This window comes from Salvelinus alpinus, chromosome 24 (genome assembly GCF_045679555.1).
Source record: "Salvelinus alpinus chromosome 24, SLU_Salpinus.1, whole genome shotgun sequence".
NCBI classification, from domain to species: Eukaryota; Metazoa; Chordata; class Actinopteri; order Salmoniformes; family Salmonidae; genus Salvelinus; species Salvelinus alpinus.
The window spans coordinates 47,454,836-47,468,156 of record NC_092109.1 but is presented as its reverse complement, the minus strand read 5'-3'; the positions used below and the strand labels follow the sequence as shown (position 1 = coordinate 47,468,156).

The window sequence follows — 13,321 nt, the reverse complement described above, 5'->3', positions numbered from 1 at the left end:
CCGTGGGTAGTGACTAGCTATACATACTGTTATAGTAGTTGTGACAGGGTCGTGACTAGTTATACACACTGTTATAGTGGTTTAGACAGGGTTGTGACTAGCTATACACACTGTTATAGTGGTTTAGACAGGGCCGTGGGTAGTGACTAGCTATACACACTGTTATAGTGGGTTAGACAGGGTCGTGACAAGCTATACACACTGTTATAGTGGTTTAGACAGGGTCGTGACTAGCTATACACACTGTTATAGGTCGTGACTAGCTATACACACTGTTATAGTGGGTTAGTCTGGGTCGTGACTAGCTATACACACTGTTATAGTGGGTTAGACAGGGCCGTGGGTAGTGACTAGCTATACACACTGTTATAGTGGTTTAGACAGGGTCGTGACTAGCTATACACACTGTTATAGTGGTTCAGACAGGGTCCTGACTAGCTATACACACTGTTATAGTGGGTTAGACAGGGTCGTGACTAGCTATACACACTGTTATAGTGGTTTAGACAGGGTCGTGACTAGCTATACACACTGTTATAGTGGGTTAGACTGGGTCAGTGACTAGCTATACACACTGTTATAGTGGGTTAGACAGGGCCGTGGGTAGTGACTAGCTATACATGCTGTTATAGTAGTTGTGACAGGGTCGTGACTAGTTATACACACTGTTATAGTGGTTTAGACAGGGTTGTGACTAGCTATACACACTGTTATAGTGGGTTAGACAGGGCCGTGGGTAGTGACTAGCTATACACACTGTTATAGTGGGTTAGACAGGGTCGTGACAAGCTATACACACTGTTATAGTGGTTTAGACAGGGTCGTGACTAGCTATACACACTGTTATAGGTCGTGACTAGCTATACACACTGTTATAGTGGGTTAGTCTGGGTCGTGACTAGCTATACACACTGTTATAGTGGGTTAGACAGGGCCGTGGGTAGTGACTAGCTATATACACTGTTATAGTGGTTTAGACAGGGTCGTGACTAGCTATACACACTGTTATAGTGGGTTAGACAGGGTCGTGACTAACTATACACACTGTTATAGTGGGTTAGACAGGGTCGTGACTAGCTATACACACTGTTATAGTGGTTTAGACAGGGTCGTGACTAGCTATACACACTGTTATAGTGGTTTAGACAGGGTCGTGACTAGCTATACACACTGTTATAGTGGTTTAGACAGGGTCGTGACTAGTTATACACACTGTTATAGTGGTTTAGACAGGGTCGTGACTAGCTATACACACTGTTATAGTGGTTTAGACAGGGTCGTGACTAGCTATACACACTGTTATAGTGGTTTAGACATGGTCGTGACTAGCTATACACACTGTTATAGTGGTTTAGACAGGGTCGTGACTGGCTATACACACTGTTATAGTGGTTTAGACAGGGTCGTGACTAGCTATACACACTGTTATAGTGGTTTAGACAGGGTCGTGACTAGCTATACACACTGTTATAGTGGTTTAGACAGGGTTGTGACTAGCTATACACACTGTTATAGTGGTTTAGACAGGGTCGTGACTAGCTATACACACTGTTATAGTGGGTTAGCCAGGGTCGTGACTAGTTATACACACTGTTAATGTGGGTTAGACAGGGTCGTGACTAGCTATACACACTGTTATAGTGGTTTAGACAGGGTCGTGACTAGTTATACACACTGTTATAGTGGTTTAGACAGGGTCGTGACTAGCTATACACACTGTTATAGTGGTTTAGACAGGGTCGTGACAAGCTATACACACTGTTATAGTGGTTTAGACAGGGTCGTGACTAGCTATACACACTGTTATAGTGGGTTAGACAGGGTCGTGACTAGCTATACACACTGTTATAGTGGTTTAGACTGGTTCGTGACTAGCTATACACACTGTTATAGTGGGTTAGACAGGGCCGTGGGTAGTGACTAGCTATACATACTGTTATAGTAGTTGTGACAGGGTCGTGACTAGTTATACACACTGTTATAGTGGTTTAGACAGGGTTGTGACTAGCTATACACACTGTTATAGTGGGTTAGACAGGGCCGTGGGTAGTGACTAGCTATACACACTGTTATAGTGGGTTAGACAGGGTCGTGACAAGCTATACACACTGTTATAGTGGTTTAGACAGGGTTGTGACTAGCTATACACACTGTTATAGGTCGTGACTAGCTATACACACTGTTATAGTGGGTTAGTCTGGGTCGTGACTAGCTATACACACTGTTATAGTGGGTTAGACAGGGCCCTGGGTAGTGACTAGCTATACACACTGTTATAGTGGTTTAGACAGGGTCGTGACTAGCTATACACACTGTTATAGTGGTTTAGACAGGGTCGTGACTAGCTATACACACTGTTATAGTGGGTTAGACAGGGTCGTGACTAGCTATACACATTGTTATAGTGGTTTAGACAGGGTCGTGACTAGCTATACACACTGTTATAGTGGGTTAGACTGGGTCGTGACTAGCTATACACACTGTTATAGTGGGTTAGACAGGGCCGTGGGTAGTGACTAGCTATACATACTGTTATAGTAGTTGTGACAGGGTCGTGACTAGTTATACACACTGTTATAGTGGTTTAGACAGGGTTGTGACTAGCTATACACACTGTTATAGTGGGTTAGACAGGGCCGTGGGTAGTGACTAGCTATACACACTGTTATAGTGGGTTAGACACGGTCGTGACAAGCTATACACACTGTTATAGTGGTTTAGACAGGGTCGTGACTAGCTATACACACTGTTATAGGTCGTGACTAGCTATACACACTGTTATAGTGGGTTAGTCTGGGTCGTGACTAGCTATACACACTGTTATAGTGGGTTAGACAGGGCCGTGGGTAGTGACTAGCTATATACACTGTTATAGTGGTTTAGACAGGGTCGTGACTAGCTATACACACTGTTATAGTGGGTTAGACAGGGTCGTGCCTAACTATACACACTGTTATAGTGGGTTAGACAGGGTCGTGACTAGCTATACACACTGTTATAGTGGTTTAGACAGGGTCGTGACTAGCTATACACACTGTTATAGTGGGTTAGACAGGGTCGTGACTAGCTATACACACTGTTATAGTGGTTTAGACAGGGTCGTGACTAGCTATACACACTGTTATAGTGGTTTAGACAGGGTCGTGACTAGCTATACACACTGTTATAGTAGTTGTGACAGGGTCGTGACTAGTTATACACACTTATAGTGGTTTAGACAGGGTTGTGACTAGCTATACACACTGTTATAGTGGGTTAGACAGGGCCGTGGGTAGTGACTAGCTATACACACTGTTATAGTGGGTTAGACAGGGTCGTGACAAGCTATACACACTGTTATAGTGGTTTAGACAGGGTCGTGACTAGCTATACACACTGTTATAGGTCGTGACTAGCTATACACACTGTTATAGTGGGTTAGTCTGGGTCGTGACTAGCTATACACACTGTTATAGTGGGTTAGACAGGGCCGAGGGTCGTGACTAGTTATACACACTTATAGTGGTTTAGACAGGGTTGTGACTAGCTATACACACTGTTATAGTGGGTTAGACAGGGCCGTGGGTAGTGACTAGCTATACACACTGTTATAGTGGGTTAGACAGGGTCGTGACAAGCTATACACACTGTTATAGTGGTTTAGACAGGGTCGTGACTAGCTATACACACTGTTATAGGTCGTGACTAGCTATACACACTGTTATAGTGGGTTAGTCTGGGTCGTGACTAGCTATACACACTGTTATAGTGGGTTAGACAGGGCCGTGGGTAGTGACTAGCTATACACACTGTTATAGTGGTTTAGACAGGGTCGTGAATAGCTATACACACTGTTATAGTGGTTTAGACAGGGTCGTGACTAGCTATACACACTGTTATAGTGGTTTAGACAGGGTCGTGACTAGCTATACACACTGTTATAGTGGGTTAGACTGGGTCAGTGACTAGCTATACACACTGTTATAGTGGGTTAGACAGGGCCGTGGGTAGTGACTAGCTATACATACTGTTATAGTAGTTGTGACAGGGTCGTGACTAGTTATACACACTGTTATAGTGGTTTAGACAGGGTTGTGACTAGCTATACACACTGTTATAGTGGGTTAGACAGGGCCGTGGGTAGTGACTAGCTATACACACTGTTATAGTGGGTTAGACAGGGTCGTGACAAGCTATACACACTGTTATAGTGGTTTAGACAGGGTCGTGACTAGCTATACACACTGTTATAGGTCGTGACTAGCTATACACACTGTTATAGTGGGTTAGTCTGGGTCGTGACTAGCTATACACACTGTTATAGTGGGTTAGACAGGGCCGTGGGTAGTGACTAGCTATATACACTGTTATAGTGGTTTAGACAGGGTCGTGACTAGCTATACACACTGTTATAGTGGGTTAGACAGGGTCGTGACTAACTATACACACTGTTATAGTGGGTTAGACAGGGTCGTGACTAGCTATACACACTGTTATAGTGGTTTAGACAGGGTCGTGACTAGCTATACACACTGTTATAGTGGTTTAGACAGGGTCGTGACTAGCTATACACACTGTTATAGTGGTTTAGACAGGGTCGTGACTAGTTATACACACTGTTATAGTGGTTTAGACAGGGTCGTGACTAGCTATACACACTGTTATAGTGGTTTAGACAGGGTCGTGACTAGCTATACACACTGTTATAGTGGTTTAGACATGGTCGTGACTAGCTATACACACTGTTATAGTGGTTTAGACAGGGTCGTGACTGGCTATACACACTGTTATAGTGGTTTAGACAGGGTCGTGACTAGCTATACACACTGTTATAGTGGTTTAGACAGGGTCGTGACTAGCTATACACACTGTTATAGTGGTTTAGACAGGGTTGTGACTAGCTATACACACTGTTATAGTGGTTTAGACAGGGTCGTGACTAGCTATACACACTGTTATAGTGGGTTAGCCAGGGTCGTGACTAGTTATACACACTGTTAATGTGGGTTAGACAGGGTCGTGACTAGCTATACACACTGTTATAGTGGTTTAGACAGGGTCGTGACTAGTTATACACACTGTTATAGTGGTTTAGACAGGGTCGTGACTAGCTATACACACTGTTATAGTGGTTTAGACAGGGTCGTGACAAGCTATACACACTGTTATAGTGGTTTAGACAGGGTCGTGACTAGCTATACACACTGTTATAGTGGGTTAGACAGGGTCGTGACTAGCTATACACACTGTTATAGTGGTTTAGACTGGTTCGTGACTAGCTATACACACTGTTATAGTGGGTTAGACAGGGCCGTGGGTAGTGACTAGCTATACATACTGTTATAGTAGTTGTGACAGGGTCGTGACTAGTTATACACACTGTTATAGTGGTTTAGACAGGGTTGTGACTAGCTATACACACTGTTATAGTGGGTTAGACAGGGCCGTGGGTAGTGACTAGCTATACACACTGTTATAGTGGGTTAGACAGGGTCGTGACAAGCTATACACACTGTTATAGTGGTTTAGACAGGGTTGTGACTAGCTATACACACTGTTATAGGTCGTGACTAGCTATACACACTGTTATAGTGGGTTAGTCTGGGTCGTGACTAGCTATACACACTGTTATAGTGGGTTAGACAGGGCCCTGGGTAGTGACTAGCTATACACACTGTTATAGTGGTTTAGACAGGGTCGTGACTAGCTATACACACTGTTATAGTGGTTTAGACAGGGTCGTGACTAGCTATACACACTGTTATAGTGGGTTAGACAGGGTCGTGACTAGCTATACACATTGTTATAGTGGTTTAGACAGGGTCGTGACTAGCTATACACACTGTTATAGTGGGTTAGACTGGGTCGTGACTAGCTATACACACTGTTATAGTGGGTTAGACAGGGCCGTGGGTAGTGACTAGCTATACATACTGTTATAGTAGTTGTGACAGGGTCGTGACTAGTTATACACACTGTTATAGTGGTTTAGACAGGGTTGTGACTAGCTATACACACTGTTATAGTGGGTTAGACAGGGCCGTGGGTAGTGACTAGCTATACACACTGTTATAGTGGGTTAGACACGGTCGTGACAAGCTATACACACTGTTATAGTGGTTTAGACAGGGTCGTGACTAGCTATACACACTGTTATAGGTCGTGACTAGCTATACACACTGTTATAGTGGGTTAGTCTGGGTCGTGACTAGCTATACACACTGTTATAGTGGGTTAGACAGGGCCGTGGGTAGTGACTAGCTATATACACTGTTATAGTGGTTTAGACAGGGTCGTGACTAGCTATACACACTGTTATAGTGGGTTAGACAGGGTCGTGCCTAACTATACACACTGTTATAGTGGGTTAGACAGGGTCGTGACTAGCTATACACACTGTTATAGTGGTTTAGACAGGGTCGTGACTAGCTATACACACTGTTATAGTGGGTTAGACAGGGTCGTGACTAGCTATACACACTGTTATAGTGGTTTAGACAGGGTCGTGACTAGCTATACACACTGTTATAGTGGTTTAGACAGGGTCGTGACTAGCTATACACACTGTTATAGTAGTTGTGACAGGGTCGTGACTAGTTATACACACTTATAGTGGTTTAGACAGGGTTGTGACTAGCTATACACACTGTTATAGTGGGTTAGACAGGGCCGTGGGTAGTGACTAGCTATACACACTGTTATAGTGGGTTAGACAGGGTCGTGACAAGCTATACACACTGTTATAGTGGTTTAGACAGGGTCGTGACTAGCTATACACACTGTTATAGGTCGTGACTAGCTATACACACTGTTATAGTGGGTTAGTCTGGGTCGTGACTAGCTATACACACTGTTATAGTGGGTTAGACAGGGCCGTGGGTAGTGACTAGCTATACACACTGTTATAGTGGTTTAGACAGGGTCGTGACTAGCTATACACACTGTTATAGTGGTTTAGACAGGGTCGTGACTAGCTATACACACTGTTATAGTGGGTTAGACAGGGTCGTGACTAGCTATACACACTGTTATAGTGGTTTAGACAGGGTCGTGACTAGCTATACACACTGTTATAGTGGGTTAGACTGGGTCGTGACTAGCTATACACACTGTTATAGTGGGTTAGACAGGGCCGTGGGTAGTGACTAGCTATACATACTGTTATAGTAGTTGTGACAGGGTCGTGACTAGTTATACACACTGTTATAGTGGTTTAGACAGGGTCGTGACTAACTATACACACTGTTATAGTGGTTTAGACAGGGTCGTGGGTCGTGACTAGCTATACACACTGTTATAGTGGTTTAGACAGGGTCGTGACTAGCTATACACACTGTTATAGTGGTTTAGACAGGGTCGTGACTAGCTATACACACTGTTATAGTGGTTTAGACTGGGTCGTGGGTCGTGACTAGTTATACACACTTTAATAGTGGTTTAGACAGGGTCGTGGGTGGCGACTAGCTATACACATTGTTATACTGCTGCTACTCACTGTTTATTATCTATACATAGTCACTTCACCCCTACCTACATGTACAAAGTAACTCGACCTGTCAAGGCTCGAGTAGAAGTACGTGATTACGAGCGTCAGCAGTTGGTTTCGGGTTTTCGTCATAGATTTTTTGGGGACGAGTCAGTATTGGTGAAAGGAGGTGCTTAAACTGGGGCGGTGATTTCAACCCCGTGTGTGGATGATAAATGCTTTCCACTAGATTCCACAGCCACAAAGTCAAAATTGGCGACATCTTAAAAATTAATTATATTTCTTTAGCTTTTTGGCCATGATAAACACGGGTGAAATTTGACGGTTTGACCAAGACATTCCTTTTGAGAGGGAAGCTTTGCTTCCTCCCTTCACACAACGGTTGTCAGCAGCGTTTCCTCCCCCAGAAGTAAAACAGGAAATGACAAACTTTCGTGAGAATTTTACTTCCCCGAGATGACTCTCAGGCTGACCTGTGACCTTTGTCCTCAGCGTCAGGTGCGTCACCCGTTCGTCCACGACCTTCAGGACTGCTGGCAGACACAGAGACACCTCTACATTAGTGAGTCACACAGGAAGCATCCAGACCTGAACCCCTATAGAACCCTAATGTCCCCTAAAACCAACCTCACTGTGTCCTTACTCAGATACACCTCTACATTAGTCACATAGAAACGCCCTAGACCCTACAACCCACTGCCCCTCTGCCCTTAACCTCATTATCCCACTGCCCTTAATGCCCTTAACCTCATTATCCCACTGCCCCACTGCCCTTAACCTCATTAATTCACTGTCCCACTGCCATTAACCTCATTATCCCACTGTCCCACTGCCATTAACCTCATTATCCCACTGTCCCACTGCCCTTAATGCCCTTAACCTCATTATCCCACTGTCCCACTGCCATTAATGCCCTTAACCTCATTATCCTACTGTCCCACTGCCCTTAACCTCATTATCCCACTGTCCCAATGCCCTTAATGCACTTAACCTCATTATCCCACTGTCCCACTGCCATTAACCTCATTATCCCACTGTCCCACTGCCCTTAATGCCCTTAACCTCATTATCCCACTGTCCCACTGCCCTTAATGCCCTTAACCTCATTATCCCACTGTCCCACTGCCATTAATGCCCTTAACCTCATTATCCTACTGTCCCACTGCCCTTAACCTCATTATCCCACTGTCCCACTGCCCTTAACCTCATTATCTCACTGTCCCACTGCCCTTAACCTCATTATCCCACTGTCCCACTGCCCTTATCCTCATTATCCCACTGTCCCACTGCCCTTAACCTCATTATCCCACTGTCCCACTGCCCTTATCCTCATTATCCCACTGTCCCACTGCCCTTAATGCCCTTAACCTCATTATCCCACTGTCCCACTGCCCTTAATGCCCTTAACCTCATTATCCCACTGTCCCACTGCCCTTAACCTCATTATCCCACTGTCCCACTGCCCTTAATGCACTTAACCTCATTATCCCACTGTCCCACTGCCCTTAACCTCATTATCCCACTGTCCCACTGCCCTTAACCTCATTATCCCACTGTCCCACTGCCCTTAACCTCATTGTCCCACTGCCCTTAATGCCCTTAACCTCATTATCCCACTGTCCCACTGTCCCACTGCCCTTATCCTCATTATCTCACTGTCCCACTGCCCTTAATGCCCTTAACCTCATTATCCCACTGTCCCACTGCCCTTAACCTCATTATCCCACTGTCCTTAATGCCGTTATCCTCATTATCCCACTGTCCCACTGCCCTTATCCTCATTATCTCACTGCCCCACTGTCCCTACCCAGACACAGAGACATATCACACAGGAACCTAAACTTACTCCTCACTCCCCACCAATAACAGACCTCACCTGGGATCCCCCAGCCCAGCTCTAATCCCTCACCTGGAGTCCGTCCCAACATTTAACCCTTCACCTTAAAAACCGTTGCTTGGACACGTTGATGCTCCTGTCTGGTTCCTCTCTAGGTCTTATCCTGTTCCTCTCTAGGGCACATCATGTTCCTCTCTAGGGCACATCCTGTTCCTCTCTAGGGCACATCCTGTTCCTCTCTAGGGCACATCCTGTTCCTCTCTAGGTCACATCCTGTTCCTCTCTAGGTCTCATCCTGTTCCTCTCTAGGTCACATCCTGTTCCTCTCTAGGTCACATCCTGTTCCTCTCTAGGTCACATCCTGTTCCTCTCTAGGTCACATCCTGTTCCTCTCTAGGTCACATCCTGTTCCTCTCTAGGTCACATCCTGTTCCTCTCTAGGTCACATCCTGTGCCTCTCTAGGTCACATCCTGTGCCTCTCTAGGTCACATCCTGTTCCTCTCTAGATCTCATCCTGTTCCTCTCTAGGTCACATCCTGTTCCTCTCTAGGTCTCATCCTGTTCCTCTCTAGGTCACGTCCTGTTCCTCTAGGTCACATCCTGTTCCTCTCTAGGTCTCACCCTGTTCCTCTCTAGGTCACATCCTGTTCCTCTCTAGGTCTCATCCTGTTCCTCTCTAGGTCTCGTGCTGTTAGACAGACCACGTCCCAAATGGCACTATGAAGTGCACTACTATAAACCAGAGCCCTATGAAGTGCACTACTATAGACCAGAGCCCTATGGAGTGCACTACTTACGACCAGAGCCCTATGGAGTGCACTACTTACGACCAGAGCCCTATGGAGTGCACTACTATAGACCAGAGCCCTATGGAGTGCACTACTATAAACCAGAGCCCTATGAAGTGCACTACTATAGACCAGAGCCCTATGGAGTGCACTACTATAGACCAGAGCCCTATGAAGTGCACTACTATAGACCAGAGCCCTATGGAGTGCACTACTATAGACCAGAGCCCTATGAAGTGCACTACTATAGACCAGAGCCCTATGAAGTGCACTACTATAGACCAGAGCCCTATGGAGTGCACTACTATAGACCAGAGCCCTATGAAGTGCACTACTATAGACCAGAGCCCTATGGAGTGCACTACTATAGACCAGAGCCCTATGGAGTGCACTACTATAGACCAGAGCCCTATGAAGTGCACTACTATAGACCAGAGCCCTATGGAGTGCACTACTATAGACCAGAGCCCTATGGAGTGCACTACTATAGACCAGAGCCCTATGAAGTGCACTACTATAGACCAGAGCCCTATTAAGTGCACTACTCTAGACCAGAGCCCTATGGAGTGCACTACTTATGACCAGAGCCATATAAAGTGCACTACTTATGACCAGAGCCCTATGAAGTGCACTACTCTAGACCAGAGCCCTATGGAGTGCACTACTATAGACCAGAGCCCTATGAAGTGCACTACTATAGACCAGAGCCATATGGAGTGCACTACTATAGACCAGAGCCCTATGGAGTGCACTACTATAGACCAGAGCCATATGGAGTGCACTACTATAGACCAGAGCCCTATGAAGTGCACTACTATAGACCAGAGCCCTATTAAGTGCACTACTCTAGACCAGAGCCCTATGGAGTGCACTACTATAGACCAGAGCCCTATGAAGTGCACTACTTATGACCAGAGCCCTATGAAGTGCACTACTTATGACCAGAGCCCTATGAAGTGCACTACTATAGACCAGAGCCCTATGGAGTGCACTACTATAGACCAGAGCCCTATGAAGTGCACTACTATAGACCAGAGCCCTATGAAGTGCACTACTATAGACCAGAGCCCTATGAAGTGCACTACTATAGACCAGAGCCCTATAAAGTGCACTACTTACGACCAGAGCCCTATGAAGTGCACTACTATAGACCAGAGCCCTATGAAGTGCACTACTATAGACCAGAGCCCTATGGAGTGCACTACTATAGACCAGAGCCCTATGGAGTGCACTACTATAGACCAGAGCCCTATGAAGTGCACTACTATAGACCAGAGCCCTATGAAGTGCACTACTATAGACCAGAGCCCTATGGAGTGCACTACTATAGACCAGAGCCCTATAAAGTGCACTACTTATGACCAGAGCCCTATAAAGTGCACTACTATAGACCAGAACCCTATAAAGTGTACTACTATAGACCAGAGCCCTATGAAGTGCACTACTATAGACCAGAGCCCTATATAGTGCACTACTATAGACCAGAGCCCTATGAAGTGCACTACTATAGACCAGAGCCCTATGGAGTGCACTACTATAGACCAGAGCCCTATGGAGTGCACTACTATAGACCAGAGCCCTATGAAGTGCACTACTATAGACCAGAGCCCTATGAAGTGCACTACTTATGACCAGAGCCCTATGAAGTGCACTACTTATGACCAGAGCCCTATGGAGTGCACTACTATAGACCAGAGCCCTATGGAGTGCCATTTGCCCCCATTCTGACCCCATCACTCCTCTTTCCCCCCTTCTCTCCCCCTCTCCTCACCCCTTCCTCCCCCCTCTGAGTCAGAATGTGACCCAGATTCTCCCCCTCTCCTCACCCCCCACTGTGTTTCATCCTAACATGTTGATGCTCTCTCATACTGTGTGTGTCTCTCTAGTGTGTGACTACTGCAGTACCGGGGACCTGTATACATACTGGGTGATGATTGGCCAGTTCAGCGAGGACGCTGTCAGGGTGTTTGCTGCAGAGTTAGGCTGCGCTCTCGGTGAGTACGCACGCACACACACACATACACACATACACTCATACACACTAGACAGATGCTGACTCTGTTGTTTGTCTCCTCAGGGTTCCTCCATGACGTTGGGATCATCCACAGAGACGTGAAGGTAAGAGCTAGAAAGGACATGACATCGTCCACAGAGACGTGAAGGTAAGAGCTAGAAAGGACATGACATCGTCCACAGAGATGTGAAGGTAAGAGCTAGAAAGGACATGACATCATCCACAGAGACGTGAAGGTAAGAGCTAGAAAGGACATGACATCGTCCACAGAGACGTGAAGGTAAGAGCTAGAAAGGATATGACATCATCCACAGAGATGTGAAGGTAAGAGCTAGAAAGGACATGACATCGTCCACAGAGACGTGAAGGTAAGAGCTAGAAAGGACATGACATCATCCACAGAGATGTGAAGGTAAGAGCTAGAAAGGACATGACATCGTCCACAGAGACGTGAAGGTAAGAGCTAGAAAGGACATGACATCGTCCACAGAGAGGTGAAGGTAAGAGCTAGAAAGGACATGACATCATCCACAGAGATGTGAAGGTAAGAGCTAGAAAGGACATGACATCGTCCACAGAGATGTGAAGGTAAGAGCTAGAAAGGACATGACATCGTCCACAGAGATGTGAAGGTAAGAGCTAGAAAGGATATGACATCAGAGCTGTTCCATTCGTCAACCAACAAAAATAAAAACGCAACATGTAAATCAAATAAGAGATTCCAGAATGTTTCCAGATGCACAAAACAAAAATATTTCTCTAAATGTTTGTGCACATATTTTGTTTACATCCCTGTCAGTGAGCATTTCTCCTTTGCCAAGATAATCCATCCACCTGACAGGTGTGGCATATCAAGAAGCTGATTAAACGGCATGATTATTACACAAGTGAACCTTGTGCTGGGGGACAATAAAAGGCCACTCTAAAATGTGAAGTTTTCTCACACAACACAATGCCACAGATGTCTCAAGTTTTGCTGGAGCTTGCAATTGGCATGCTTGATGTAGGAATGTCCACCAGAGCTGTTTTCTGCCATAAGCCGCCTCGAACATTGTTTTAGAGAATTTGTCAGTACGTTCAACCGGCCTCACAACCGCAGACCACGTGTAACCACGCCAACCCAGGACCTCCACTTCCGGCTTCTTCAACTTTTGGGATCGTCTGAGACCAGCCACCATGAAATTGAGGAGTATTTCTGTCTGTAATAAAGCCCTTT

The 13,321-nt window shown here is 45.7% G+C and overlaps 1 protein-coding gene across 1 annotated transcript in view; it reads left to right on the top strand.

Moving 5' to 3' along the window:
- LOC139551666 (ribosomal protein S6 kinase-related protein-like) overlaps positions 1–13,321 on the top strand; it is a 112,005-nt gene that overhangs the window by 25,743 nt on the left and 72,941 nt on the right. The window contains exons 5-7 of the mRNA XM_071362948.1: positions 7,958–8,027; positions 11,978–12,085; positions 12,169–12,209. Coding sequence (XP_071219049.1) covers positions 7,958–8,027; positions 11,978–12,085; positions 12,169–12,209 — 219 coding nt within the window. The remainder of the gene's footprint in view (positions 1–7,957; positions 8,028–11,977; positions 12,086–12,168; positions 12,210–13,321) is intronic.